Source organism: Charadrius vociferus, unplaced genomic scaffold (genome assembly GCF_000708025.1).
Source record: "Charadrius vociferus isolate BGI_N301 unplaced genomic scaffold, ASM70802v2 scaffold213, whole genome shotgun sequence".
Taxonomy (NCBI): Eukaryota; Metazoa; Chordata; class Aves; order Charadriiformes; family Charadriidae; genus Charadrius; species Charadrius vociferus.
In genome coordinates, this window is record NW_009647828.1 from 1442774 (window position 1) to 1457222 (window position 14449).

General features: G+C 49.8%; 1 protein-coding gene across 1 annotated transcript; it reads right to left on the reverse strand.

Moving 5' to 3' along the window:
* Positions 1-403: 403 nt before the first annotated feature.
* RNF24 (ring finger protein 24) lies at positions 404-12409 on the reverse strand. The gene is made up of 5 exons (XM_009882498.1): positions 12267-12409; positions 5703-5745; positions 4658-4699; positions 1537-1616; positions 404-542 (listed from the first exon to the last, which is right to left on the reverse strand). Exons 1-5 carry the CDS (start codon positions 12407-12409, stop codon positions 404-406), a joined length of 447 nt encoding a protein of 148 aa, XP_009880800.1.
* Positions 12410-14449: the final 2040 nt, after the last annotated feature.

Below are 14449 nucleotides of genomic sequence, written 5' to 3' on the forward strand. Positions count from 1 at the left end.
GGCACCGTCAGGGGGCTCGATACTGCTCTGTCGTGCCCCATATTGCTTCCCGGTGGACATGGTGCTGGAGAAGGTATGTGCTGGAAGAAGGATGTCATGCAGGGCACCCATGGAGGATCCCACGTCCCCTCCTCGCCCTGGGAGAGGAATCAAGCCTGGGCTCAAGCGTGAGACCCTTCATCCTGGCACAGCTCCACTGAGGCAGGTTTTTGGGGCGCGGGGCTGTTCTGCTTCGGCTGGCGGGGATGTGTTCCCCCTATAAAGTGCTCCGGGCTCCGCACCCGGCCGCCTGCGTCCTCCCCTGTCCCTCCGTGCTGGTGCCGAAGTGCTTTGGTTGTCTCTGAGTCCCCGGGGCGGGCGGTGGGGCCCCCCCAACGTCGGGGCAGTCCCTGGGGCGGTGGAGCTATACGATGTTCTCCGCGCCGGGGAGGGGGCCCTGGGGGGGGCCGGGGTCCTGCTTGCTGTGCAGCTGTGCCAGCTGCAGCACCGGCATGTTGCAGAGCGGGCACACTTTCCGCACCTCCAGCCACTTGATGAGGCACCTGCGTGGGGGGGGACACAGACACGGGGTGGACGGGGGATGTGACATTATAAGAGTGCTGCAAAAAAAGCCCCCCCCGACTCGGTGCCCTGTGTGTCCCTCCGTGGTGGGCAATGGGCCGCGGCCCGGGGGCTGAGCACCACCGTTGTCACCCTCCCTGGAGCACTGATGCTGCTGAATTTTTAATTCACCATTTAGGTGCTTTTACATTGTATTAGGACATTTTTGTGTGTGTGTGTATATACACATGGACTTTTGTGTTCATATAATGTATTTTATATAGATCTATTTTATAAATAGATACAAAAATGTATACACATACACAAAAATATATATATGTACACCAAAAGGTATATATAAATATATAAAATGTATATCTACATCATACATATATACTATACATATACTTACAAAATTCATAGCTTTTTACATTTTTATGAAAAAAAATATTAAAATTTTTATATACACATTTTTCATAGAATCATAGACTATCCTGTGATGGAAAGGACCCATGAGGAACATGAAGTCCAACTTCGGACTCAACACAGGGCAAGCTACAAGTTAAACCCCATATCCAAGAGCGATGTCCCAACACTTCTTGAACACCAACAGGCTTTGGGCTGTGACCGCTTGGCTGGGGAGCTTGTTTCACATATATATATTTTACAAATATATCTCAATTATGCATATATATATAAGTGTAAATATATATATACACACACAAATGTACATATACATTTTGGAATACATGAAGACTGTATGCATAAAAAGGGCAGTGGTTTTGCGAGCCCATGACTGGACCTTTGCTGCCCCAAATGCTCAAATTCATTCAATAAGGGGCTTTTGCTGCAATTCCCCTCCTTCCCCTGGAATTAGGGTGGGAAGGAACCCTGGGCAAGGAGCAGCAGCACCAGCAGACCTCATGCCAAGAGCCTCCCTGGGGTTCACTGGGTAGGATTTGGGGCAGCCCACAGTCTCCTGTTCCCTGCACTTACTTTCTGTGGAAGGCATGTTTACAGGGACAGATGCCCAGCTCATCCTTGGGCTTGAACTCCTCCAAGCAAACAGCGCAGATCTGAAAGACATGAGAGGCATGGAGAGAAGGCAGTCAGCTGCTGGGAAGCAAAAAAACCCCAACAAACCAAACCCAAAAACCCCTCACCCTAAGTGATGCCCTCAGCCAGTTTCCGTCTTCTCCCCTGCCTTGCCCCTACCTTTGGCTGGGGAAAAAACGGGCAATTTGGCTTCTGATGCCAACAAAGATACACTGGGCATGGGGAGAGAAATACCTCCCTGTACCCAAGGGAAAGCAAACTACTCTTTCGCTACAAACCCTCTGTTTTCACCAAGAAGCTGGTTTTTTTTTTTTCTTTCCCCCTGGTGCTGCAGAAGAAACGTTTGGGAGGTTTGTGCATCACAGAGGGGTGAAACTGCTGCCCTAAAGCCTTCCCAGACTTTGCTGCCCAGGCTTTGGGATCACAGGCTGAGGGTTGGGTCTCCCTTTCCTGGTGGAGGGGTCCTGGAGGATCCCTGGAGCAGCAGCCACAAGGCTGGGCTGTGTTTTGACACGCCAGGAGGCTTTAGGGTGCAGGGGGACTGGTCCACACTGCTGCTTAATCGCTGGACCTGAGCTGTATCCACAGGGATAACTCTGGGAAGAGGAAAAGGCAAAGGGTGCATCTCTCCCCTTGGGATGGGAAGGTTAGTGGCTGTTTTCCCAGTGAGCGAGAGACCCAGACGAGATTTCCTCCCCCCATGTTGCCGTTTTTTCCTGACCCATTTTGGATATTCCCGGGGATTTTGGATATTCCCAGCTGGCTTTCCCAGTCCCTCCCTCCCCTACCCCCCCCACTGGGAGTCTCCGGCAGTCCGAAACAAGGTCCAGCCCCACTGCCAAAAGCCCTTGTGATGAGGCAGGCAGCTGGCAAGTGTCGCGGGAGGCTCCCGGCTTTCCTGGGAATGCTGCACCCGTCAATACTTTCCACCCACCCAAAGCTCATCGGACACGACTTTATTGAGCGAGCAAATGTTGATGTAGCTGCTCAGGTCAGCCCCCAAGGAACACACGCATCTTGAGGCCCATGAAAAGCCTAGGAGAGGTGGCGTGATGGAAAAAAGGGGAAAAACAGACCCAGAAACACAGGGCTGAAGAGCTCAGTGGGGACTTTCCCCTCTGGAAGGCTCCAGGCGAGACCTGGCAGCCACCCCACGATGTTGCAAAATCCCCCCCCATGCTCTGCTTTTCAGAGCAGCTTACTGTAAATACCACAATCCAAATGCCCAAAAAGGGATATTTTGGAAGGAGCTGGAGCAAAATCCTTCCAGACATTCCCAAACCCCAGGGAAGAACTAGAAGCTGCTCTATCCCCTTCCCCATGGACCCCTCGTCTTCCCCAAAAGAGTCTGCACTGTGAGAGCTGCAAACAGAGGTGAGGGAGGAGGAGGACGGAGGGGTATCGCTGCCATTCCCGGCTCTGGCGCACTCCCAAATCCCTCCTGCAGTGCGCTTCTCACCCAGGGAAGTGGTTTTAAGTATGCATGCTGGCAAAAAAACCCCACTGCAAGTCAATTTAATGCGAGTGCATCAGAAATAGGGGCCTCAAGCGAGGACCGCTCCATCCCTCCGCTGCCGTCCTGCCCTTGGGATTTAGGGCCTCGGCTGTGGGGAGAGGAGGGTGAGGATGAAACGTGGGACGGGCTTTTTTTGCTTCATTTGGGGAATAATGAAAAGACAAAAAAAAATAAAAAAAAAGAGGCTTATAAACAAATGGAGCTGGTATTTAACAGACGAGTAGACTCGTGTCCAGGATGCGGGTGGGCATTTTTGTTGTCATTAGGGGAAATAAATCCAGCCTGTGTTTGAAGCAGGGTTCGAGCAGATTCCTGCTTAACCTCAGCATGAAGAATGGTCTGTAAATAGGACACTCAGCCCCCAAAACAGCCTGGAAACCTGTGGAGAACAACTAATGGGCCTTAAACCTCAAGGGGGAGGTAGATTGAGGTGGATTAGGGTAACATCATTACTCTGAGCCATGTTTCAGCCTCCTCTTAACTTGTTAACGCAGAGGGACCCAACAAGAAGCCACTTCTGCGCCCACATCGTGGGGATGGGGCAGATGCTGACGCAATTTCCCCTGCAAAGTTTAAATGCGAAGTCTGCTGGGGTTTTGCTTTTTGGCGGCCATGGGCTCTGCCCTCCTCCCAAATCCCAGAAGAAACCACCATTTTTTGAGGTGGCTGGGAAAAGGGTTTTCAATTCTTAACACATCCAAGCAGCCACCCCTTTGCCTGCCTCTTCCAGCCAGCTCTTCTCTGCAAAGCATGAGTGTGAGGGGCAGAAGCCTGGGGAGCGTGTTTATCTTTGATTTCAATTAAATCCCAGCAGAGTTTACTCTGCCCAAGTAACGTGGCCAGCAGAGATGTGCTGGATATCGTCATGCTCTGACGGTGGCAAGGCTGAGCGGGGCTGGAGGGGACGTAACTGTCAAGGGACACTGTTTATACATGGCCCAGCCTGTCTCTGCCTCCCTTTTTATCCACAGTTTTTTACCACAGTGATAATAATAATGCAGTAAAAAATAAAAATAGTAATGCAGTTAATAATAATACAATAAATAATAATAATGCTAATAACGCTAATACTAATGTTAATGCTAATGCTAATAATAACAATAATAATAATAATAACAACAACAACAACGCAATAAACAATAATGATGCAGTAAAAGCAAAAGGGGACCCAGGCGGAGGAGGGAGATGGTTTAATACAGACCCCCTTTGGAGATGTGCTTTTACCGGCTGCATTAACAAGCAATTAGGCTTTCTGAAAGAGAAAGGCAAGTGCTGGGGAGAGATGGCGTAGCCAGTAACCTACCCCGTCCGCCTTCCTTGCGAGGGGGTAAGAGGCTGCAGAGCAAACCCCGCTGCTGGCAGTAAGTGAGCAGCGATGCCGGGCACACCGAGCTGTGTGTTTTGCTCCTGAAGGAGTTCAATTTGAGTTTTTGCATCCTCCTACCTGTGCCAGCCTTTGCATGTTCCCCACCCCTTCCCCATCTCAAGGAAGAGGAAGGTGAGGGAGTCTTAGCTGCTATGCTACCGCCCCAGGGATGTACTCACCTCGTGTAGGTTCAGCTCCTTCACCTTTTCCTTGAGTATAACCTGTAAGACAGAGCGCCCGGGGTCAGGACACAGCTTCTGCCATGTGTGTTTGCAGGAAAAATCTCCATAAGGAGAGATCCTGTTTAGCGTCCCAGTAGAATTGGAAAGCCCCAGTAAACCCAGCACAGCCAGGGAACGCATGGGGTCTTCACCCCTGTGCAGGAACAGGAGGAAGGCAGCACTGGTGCAGCTATAACCACTAACACGAGGACCAAATCCAGATCTCCTCCCAGATTTAAACCTCCTGGGCTCCCACACCCTGCAACAAGCTCCTGCACGGACGTCTGCCACTTCATTTTCACTCCATCCAGGCTAAACACCTGGAGAGGGCTATAAATCTAGGACGACCACATGTTATCATATCATATCATATCAGCCCAACTCCGCCCAGTTTCCTGCTCAAACAACAGATGAGAAACAAAAAAATTACACAAGCCCTGGAGAAAACAGGACGTTGAAGCAGCAACCTGACACCGACCTCTTGGCCATGTTTATTTTAACACGGGCACTGGCACGTGCGGGTGCATGCAGAAAACAGATGGTTTTGCCAAGGTGACATGGAGGTGTTCCCTATGAGAGGTCCCTATGAGAGCCCCATGGCCGCGGGTGGTTCGGAGCAGCTGGGTCCAACGCAGGGAGCAGATTTGGACACCACAAACATCATTTGATTGCTGGGGAAGTGATGGCATTACTGCTCACCAGCAGGAAATAAGGTGAGCGTTTGGACTGTTAGCCCGGTTGAGGTGCTCCAGGAGTGGAGATGTCCCCACCTCTCAGGGACCTCATCTGAAAATGCAGAGACCTGCAGACTAATGGGTGAGACATGCTCCTGGGGTGCCCAGCTGGCAGAAGAAAACATTAAATCAGCGGGGATAGAGGTTGGCCTAGGCACTACAACTTTTCTTTGAAGACCAAAAGCCTCACAAGGAGAACACCACCACAATGGAAACCTGCAGAAGTGACTACTCTGATGAAGAAGACAACTCACTGTGTATCACCTCACCTGTTTGTAGGCGTAAAGTTCTTTGTGTGCTTGATGTCTGAGCCTGCAAACAAAACAGGGAGAAATGTGAATACCGGCCAAAATACCAGTCTTACTGTAATACCCCAAACATTTCATTTCCCTCCTTTCCAGATTTCATCTTTTTTTTTAAATTATTTTTAATTTCAGAAACAAGAATGGCTACACAAAATGACACATTTAAGTAATAGCCAGCTTTCCCTGTAGCTGGGGAGGTAACACCTCCATCCAGAAACGCACGACCTCCTTTCATTTTCCTCTTTTGACCTCTCTAATTTTCCATGCAGAAATCACCTGCACCATTAAGACCAGAAAAAGCTGTTCAGTAAATCAGGACCTGCCATAAATACGCGCTGGTTTCCAACCACTTCTGCTGCCAACAATTTCTAGACTGGATGTGGCACCTTTTTTCCAGGAGATGGGTATTCAGACCCAGGGAAAGTTCTGCTGCTGTTCAGTCGGGGACAGGGAATTAGCCCTCTCAGCTCAGAGGTTTCCCACTGAAGCCCCCATCACTTGGGCGATGCTGGGTTCCTCGAACACAGTTTTATCTTCAGTTATAATATCAACCGTGCTGCTTCTCCCTCCCAAACTCTCATGAGGAAGCATTCAAGAAGCAGTCATCCACCTGGTTGAGCAAGCAAAGGATGGCTATTTAATCGAAGACAACACCGAAGCAGAAAGCTTTGGAAGGGAAGCACTGGGATGTCTTCTATCTTGCCTCCTATCACAGAGGGCAATTTAATAACCAGAGAGATAACAAGATGCCAAAAAACGCGGGAGAATGAACTTATATCTTGGGATTTTGAGGGGGTTTTATCAGGAGAGCAGATGGGGGTGTGCTATGTTAATGTGCAGGGTGACAAGCCCACATGATGATGCAGGGCACTCCCTGCCCCAGGGCTGGAGCCAAAGCCATGGTGAAGCAAAATCAGGATTATGAACTCCATAAGCTGCTTCCCCCCACCTACCTTTTGAAGCACTGTGCTCAGCACAATTTTGGGGGTTTTTTGAGGATTTTTTTTCCCCAATAGCATCTATTCCTGGATTAAATCAAGTGATGGAGAGGGAGGGGATGAAGCTATCCCAGAAAACTCCTGCTGCAGTGGGAAGTCCAGTTGGTGGCAGCAAGAATTTGAGACAACAAGCAAAGGGCCAGTCTGGTCCTCTCCAGCCTCCCCTCTCCAGGAGGTACAGGTGGGAGCATTTGTCCCCACTCCTGGGGACCGAGTGAAACAGCAAACACAAAAACACATCACCTCCCTCCATAGTTTTCAGTTCAAACTATTATTAATAAAAGGTCTTTCCACAGCAGAACAAGCAGCAGCCCATTTTCCACAGCCTGGCGGAGCGCTCCGCAGGCACCACCTGGCCAGAGAAGCCGATTATGCTCCTATAATAAATACGTTTTTTAAAAAAATAACTAACACTGCTTCTCATTACAAGACATGGCATTTAGTGAAGTGCTCTGAAAACTCAAGAGGGAAGTCACCAAGGCTAAAGAGTTGGCCAAGGACTTTAACAAGATGTCAGAGTGTGTCTGCAGGGCTTGCACAGCCGTAGGAATATTTTCCCCAGCCAGCCTCAAGTGTGATTTCAGATGGGAAACCCCCTTGCCTGTAATTTCACTTCCCCAAAAATATTTTGTGGGCTGTCTCAAAGCCTGGCCCTTTCACCCTAAGCTCTCAGAGGCTTTCTGGTCCTGCAAGGTTGAAGTGGGTGAGTTACAAAAACAGGATGTAAAACCGTATCTCTGTCCTGTTTGTTCAAAAACACTACCCCCCCCCCTCCAAACACCGTGCTCCTTAAAAGTCGAGGAATGGGTAAAAATGCACTTTAATGCTGCAGAGAGAGCTTGGGGTTGTAGTATGTCAGCTCATGAGCCCTGAATTTAGCAGGGAGCCATCCCTCCTCCTCTAGTGATGCTGCCTGGCAGGGAACCTGCCTGCAGAGTCACGGATAAAACTGCAGCAGGCAGGAAGGAGAAAGCTGGGGTCACATCCCTCCACCAACAACCCCGAGCAGAAACAACGAGCAGAAGATGAACGAACAATAGAGAAAACAGGATGAAACCGGCCTGATCTGCAGGGATCCCGGCGACTGGGAAACCGGTTATGAAACACAGATGGGGCAAAGCAAGATGCGTGGCTGGAGACCGCATACAAGGGGAGAAACTCTTCCAGCATGGGAAAAAGCATCTGTCTTACGGAGCACCGAGCAGCCGCCGAGGCTTCGGCCCCGATGAGTCAAAGCCACCAGAGGGAAGGTGTCACGCTGAACAAGCCCAAGCATCTGTGGACGTGGTGCTGGCATCTGGACCGGCGATGGGGAAGAAGCGACCACCTGGCCACGGATCCCTGCAGCTCTGAGCTGCTGGAGGAGCATGGATGCTCAACAGCATAGGATGGCGCTGAGTTATATGGGGGGACTTTACCAAACAAAAAAATCCCTCCCTGAAGGTTATGGGGAACGGTATGAGCACATCTGGTCCTGAAGCGTGTGAGCTCTGTCTGCTCCTCTGCGCTTTCCTTTCAAAGCCAGGATCCTGGGCCAGATGGATCCCGGTCGGACCTAGCGCAGCTGTCGTAACGAGACCCCGGATCCTGGCAAGCGTTATTCCCCGTCAGACCCAGGGCTTCATCCATCTCGTGTCAAGAGCTGCGACTCCGGAGGAATTTCTGGCAGATGGCTGATTTAGATAAGGGACCACACAGCGTCTTAAAAGCCAGTGCGTGGCTGGAGACCATGCGTGCATGCACTCTGTCACCCATCTCTGAATTTAATAACCGCCTCTCACGGATTTTGTGATCTCTTCCCAAGCTTTCCACACCTCCCACAGGAAAGGGAGCACCCCATTTCTCTGGGTGTCTTTGAATCATGTGTAGCAAGTGAATGACTAGGGGAATAAAATGCAAAAGAAATTAGTTTTTGCAGGTTTGCCTCTAAGACCTGCTTATTTGCTGCTTTAGAGTAGAAAGAGTAGAAAGGCACCAGTGCTGGCTCTTCGCCCCATCACTGTATCCCTCTCCCCAGACCAGCCGGGCTCCTTGAGCTCTCCAAACCCAACCACTGTGTTTGATCCTGGCAGGTTTGAACACAGAAGGAAAGAGCCCCATAAAAAAGGGCTTTTTAAGGGCTACGTACCCTGTGCCTCCTGTAGACTTTGAGCTGCTCTGGTCTGGGCAGAGATGAGCCCCATGCAACCCGCAGCAAAGCACAGGTAGAGAGGATGTGGCAGTGTTTACCCAGGGTGACTGTGCACGCCATTCAAATGCTTGGAAAGCACAGTGTCGCTCGGTTCAGCGCCCTTCTGAACTGGGTTTTAGGGGACCAAAGGCAAAATCAGGTGATTACTGTCATTAATTCAGCAGAGATCAGACACAAATGGCTGCCTGCAAAATTTAATTTCCTTTTTCTTCCCTCTTTTTTTTTTTTTAATTTTTGCAAGCAGAGGCAGCAGTTATGAGGGTGGGACCCGGTGGGACCTGTGCCTTGTACCAGTGTGGTTTGCAGCAGCAGCAGAGCTCAAGATTTGTCTGGACTGCACGTAGACGACGTTGATCTTTGCTTTGCTTTTGGCTGAAAATCCTATGGGATGCCGTTTTGAGCCAATCTGATGAAAAACATCATTTCTTCCTCCCACCGGAGCGGGCAGCACACTCTGTATTGACACAGTTGCGAACTGCAGTCCACATGCCCTCCTGCCCTGGCGCATCCTTTATTTAATGCTGCCATCTCTGCGATTAGGGGTAAATACACCAGATATTAGCTCTTCCATGCTCTGGACGCCTCTCTAGCCGGGGATGCGGAGGAGGGCTGCGTGGGATGCTCTGATCTGGAGCAGGTGACGAGAACCAGGGCTCAGAGGACAGTGTCACGAGCTTTGCTTGTTATTTGCCAAATATTTGCAGATCTGTGAGCCATGAGAGAGGAGGGAGAGGATGGGCTGCGTTGCCTCTGCACCTAAGCAGGGCCTGGGGAAAGCCACCAGCCACTGTTACCTGCGAATAACCCCCGCAGGTGCAAGCGGAGCCCTGCAGGTCCCAAGGGGACTGTCTTTCCTCGCAACTCTCTGTTCTGGGTTGGTTTCTCTGCAACGACACGGTGTGATCCCCGCTGCATCTGCTTGTTAAATTAACACCTCTCTTTTATAGAGCCTCCAGATGTAATTCTCTATTAAAGCCATGTATCTCATTGCAGAAGGTGTCAGGAATGCATAGGGTAATCCAGGAGGCTTTAGCAGCTGGTTTGGGATGGGGAAAAAGTAAATTTAAATTCAATATCTTACTTTGTATACCAAGTCGTCCTGCTGCAGGGCTACGGGTATTTGCTTGCTACACAGCCAGGCACCAGCAATGCTTCGGTGTTAAATGGCACTGAAGGGGAGTGACATGGCAAACGCTTCCCAGTGCAATCATTTGGGATGTTCTGCACTTGCAGGCACACGGTCCTCATCCCGCTGTCCATCTACAAGGCTTTCCAAACCATGCGAAAGCTCAAGCTTTTCTACCCCAAACTGAGATTACGCAGCAACTTCAAAGGAGGCGGGTGCTCCTGGGCCACATGGGCACAGCCAAAACCTGTGGCACAGTGAAACCCTCCAAAACAGAGGCTGGAGGATACTTGTTTGGCTCTGTTTTGCCAATAACAGAGCTGGGGGCAGTGGTTTGAAGAGCAATTAATAGAGTCTCTATAGAGTTTAGGGCTATAAAGGGATCATTAGATGATCTAATCCAACCTCCCATCTATCATAGGTCATTAAATATCACTTCGTTACTCCCGGGAATGGGAGCCAAAACGTCTGATCCAGAAAGGCGCTCTGTCTTGATTTAAAGACATGAAGAGACGGAAGACTTGCCACTTCCCTTGCTGGCTTGTTTAAACAGTTACTCACCCTCTCTCTTACAACATGCCTCCAACTTCTAAATTTAAAGATTTTCTGGCTTGATCTTCCAGACATTACTACTTGTTATTTCTTCTTTGGGGCAGAACACACCCAGCAAGACCTGGTGCCCAGGAAAATACTCTGGAAGTCCAAACACCTCTTCATTTTGCAAGCCAGCCATATAGATTCAAGCTCAATCTGGGCAAAACATGTCCTTGAGCCTTCTGAACACCATTTGTCAATTTTTTTTGTGTCCCCTCCCACTGGCATCCCAATTAAAATGGGAACACTGGATGCAGACACAATATCCCAGCACAGACCTTGTTAACGTCAAGTTACGAATTGCCTGGTCGGGGATGACCCCTCAATCAGTTTCTCCTGGTGTGGACAGATGCATTGCACCTACAAACAACTTTTTCTTGTGCATAGTTGTGGGAAAAAGTGAAGATCTGATGCCCAGGCACCCAAATCATCCCTGGGTAAGCCTGGGTTTGGGCTCACCTGCAAGTTTTACAAGGCTTTGCTTCATACAGAGTTGAAAATAGGTGGAAATTATCAAATATTTAGACGGTGACATTGAAAATTTGCTTTCCTGGTCTACAAAAGCAGGACAGAACATTTTCAACACCCTCTGGATAGAAAGTCCGGTGGGACTGGCTGCTGTGAGCCAGCCAGACGCTGCCTCTGTGGTGCAAGAAGACCATGCGTGTGTCTTATGGGGATGAAGGGAGGGGATGAGATGGATGTACAGCTAGCAGGGAGCTGGGGCCATCAAAAAAGCCAGAGGGTAAGGAAAGGGGATGGAAAAGCTCTTCTGCAACTTGGCAGGAGAGCTCTGGGTACAGAGGATTTCAGCAGTCGCTGCTGACAGAGCGATGCCCTCTGCTCCCAGCTGCAGGGAGGGGCACAGCCAGACCTGCATCCTGGGTTATCAGCACAACTTGCCCGCTTTGTCACCTCGATTCCCAGGCACTGTGTTTTTCCCCACCTGCCTCTTGCTTTTCCTCCAGCTGGAACAGTTTCTCTTCTCAATTAGTGGCCCAACTCTCTCCCCAGTGGCCCATAAAATAATTAAAACAAGCCCCAAACTAGAACAACCTTTAACCCTTCCGTCCCACTCCCCATCGTTCAGATTAACAAATCAACTCTGCATCATTAATCTCTAAACTGTGCTGTTGAATGAGCAATTTGTGTACAATAACGAACAGAGCAGGTATTAAACATTTCTTAAGCACACAGTACACAAGTTACTCATTAAAGAGGAAAACGTGTTGAAACATTAAGCAGAAAGCAGGAACCATAAAACATCCCTTTCCAATCTTTTTGAGAAGCCAACCATGTTTTCATGCCCGCTTGAGCATACACATAAATATATCTCCTATTTTTAAAGTGGATAATGTAATTGCCCTGCGGGTCTGTTAGCTCCAAGATGTGTTGGGCAGACAGCGTTTGGTACTCACTGTGTTGCTCTGGGTCTATTGGCTCTGAGGGATAAAAGTTGGGCTGAGCATGATGCTGAGGGAAAATTAAGCCTCTTCCATGGGTCATACCAGTTTGGCAAGACACAGTGATGCCATCCGTGTTTTAGGATGGAGGGATCAGTGCTGGGCTCGGCCTGCATGAGGGCAGCTATTGAAATCAGCTGGGGAAAAGTCCCTTACCTGATCAAGTAGCAACAGAAGAGCAAACTGAGGATGAAGACGAAGATGGCTGTGCCAAAAACCACAATGTATATGTTGAGAGGCAGGTTCTGGAACCCGATGTTCGGCATCCTGAAACTGTAATGCTGGAAGTCCGAGCTCATGGGTAGGCTGTGGAGACAGGGAGAAAACACAGGGACATGAGGCTCCTTCATCAGCACGGGGTGTCCTTCGGCAGAGACAAATGGTCTCTCCAGAGGCAGGTGGGGGGGGGAAGGAGAGGGCAGCCAGCAGCACTGCCTTCTTGCTCCTTGACCCCCAGGGTAAAGGCATCCTTGCCCGAAACCAAGCCCCCAGCTCAGTAACCCTGAAAACAAAGCATGGGTGGATCAGCCAGGGCTAGGATTTTCTCCCTCTGTGAGCTTCTCCTCCAGCTATTTTCCCCTCTTCCTTGCACACATCATCCTTTAAGTTAAATGCTGCATCAGATGGACGGCAGGGATTTGCATCCAAGCAGCCCCAGCTGCAGCCAGTGCCCCCAAACCCTCATTAATTAGGCCAAAATACTGAAAGCAGCCAGAAAGCCTTGTAGCAAGGGAGGTCTTTCTTCCCTTCCCCTCCTGTGGTTTCCAAGATCAATTCCTCATTCTGTAGAAATCCCCCCTCCAAAACCATCAAGCATGCACATGAACCGGCGCAGGTTCAACACACTCCCAGCGCATCCCAGGCAGGATGGAAAGGACAAGGACGTTCCCATGCCATATGGCAGTGCCGCTGGAAATTACAGAGGCCATAAAAGAGCCTTGGTTTGTTTTTGCCACGTGAGATCCGGGCTGGGAGATTTAAGGGCATTTTTGCAGGTTTCAGCTTTATTCCTCAGTATAACCCTACGCTGCTTCCCCCCAGCAAAACCCCGAAGCACTCGCGAGAGGCAGCGAAAAGGATACAGCAATTTTGGCTGTCCACGTACCATGTCTCAGACGCGTGATCAAAACCTCCCTCCCCTCTGAGAGACCCAATTAAACCACAAGCAGCTGCCTGGGATAACGACTTCAGCATATGATCTCTCCCATGATTTCAGTTTTATCGCATAGGACACTAATATTTTACAACCACCCTCACGGACTGTATTGCAGAAGTCAGGTGGAAAACCAGCCCGATGTCTCTGTATTGCTCTAAAAACCCCCTCGCTGCTGTCTCTGCATTGCTCTAAAACACCCCCTCCCACATTAACACTTGAAACCCTTAGCTGCAAAGCATGTATTTATTATTGCTGCTTGTTATTCCTTTCCATCGTAATCACTCTCTGAGCCATTCACCCTTGAATGATCATAACCGTCTCTGGCCAGGCATAAAGTTCACCCACTCCCAGCTTAGAAAAGGAAGTTAAAAAATATGCCTTGTTTTCTTTTCTGCCCATGGGAGAGGGCTGGACGCACAATTAAATTGCACAACAAGCAGGGAAATTACCTGAAGTCTGGATCCCGTTTCCCAAATAAAATTACGAAGGGATAACAAAACCTTCCCCTAGATCGGGGAGTTTTCAACGGCGCATTAATTGCATGGCTCCCAATTTCTGCACGGGGTGAGAAGACAGGGTGAAACCGCATGACCCGAACCCGAGCATGCCAGGGAGCGATGCTGCAAAAATCAAAGCATCCTCTGAACGTCCCACTCCTCCGAGCAGCATCCTTGCTCCTGCATCTTCTTTTCCCCCTGAAAATCCTTTTTTGCTGAACCCCATGGCCTTTCCTCTATCCTCCCAGCATATATGTGTTGTTCATATATACGTTGTGTGCTCCCTGGCTGCTATACAGGGAGCAGACTCACCTTTCATCCCGGCTGCTTCGCCAGCACTAGCCCCTCACCTGCACCCTTCTCACGCCCCTCGCCAAAGGCATCATCTCCACTGGTGCCAAATGCCCGCCCGAGAGCCTCCTCGCTCCGGCTGCTTTCGATTTCTTTGGCTCGGTGGAAGTTTCGAGGCGATTTCTGGTAAAGCCTGGATTTGATTAAAGCCTCCAGAGACCAACACGCATGTTCAGAAACTCTCCCGGCCAACGTGGAAATGCTACAAGAGCTTGGAGAGCCGGCACACCCCCCTGCAAGCACTGGTGGGGATGTGATTTTATAGCACAGCAACCACCAGGCAGCTCACACTTCTCCACCAATGCTTGCTCTGCTCAGCCAAGCTGTTTTGCTTT

Coding starts and splice junctions, on each gene's coding strand:
- RNF24 (XM_009882498.1), bottom strand. CDS start 12,409: ATGAGCTCGGACTTCCAGCATTACAGTTTCAGGATGCCGAACATCGGG. Junction 5,746..12,266: donor TTCTGTTGCTACTTGATCAG/GTAAGGGACTTT, acceptor TTTTGTTTGCAG/GCTCAGACATCAAGCACACA. Junction 543..1,536: donor AAACATGCCTTCCACAGAAA/GTAAGTGCAGGG, acceptor CCCCCCACGCAG/GTGCCTCATCAAGTGGCTGG.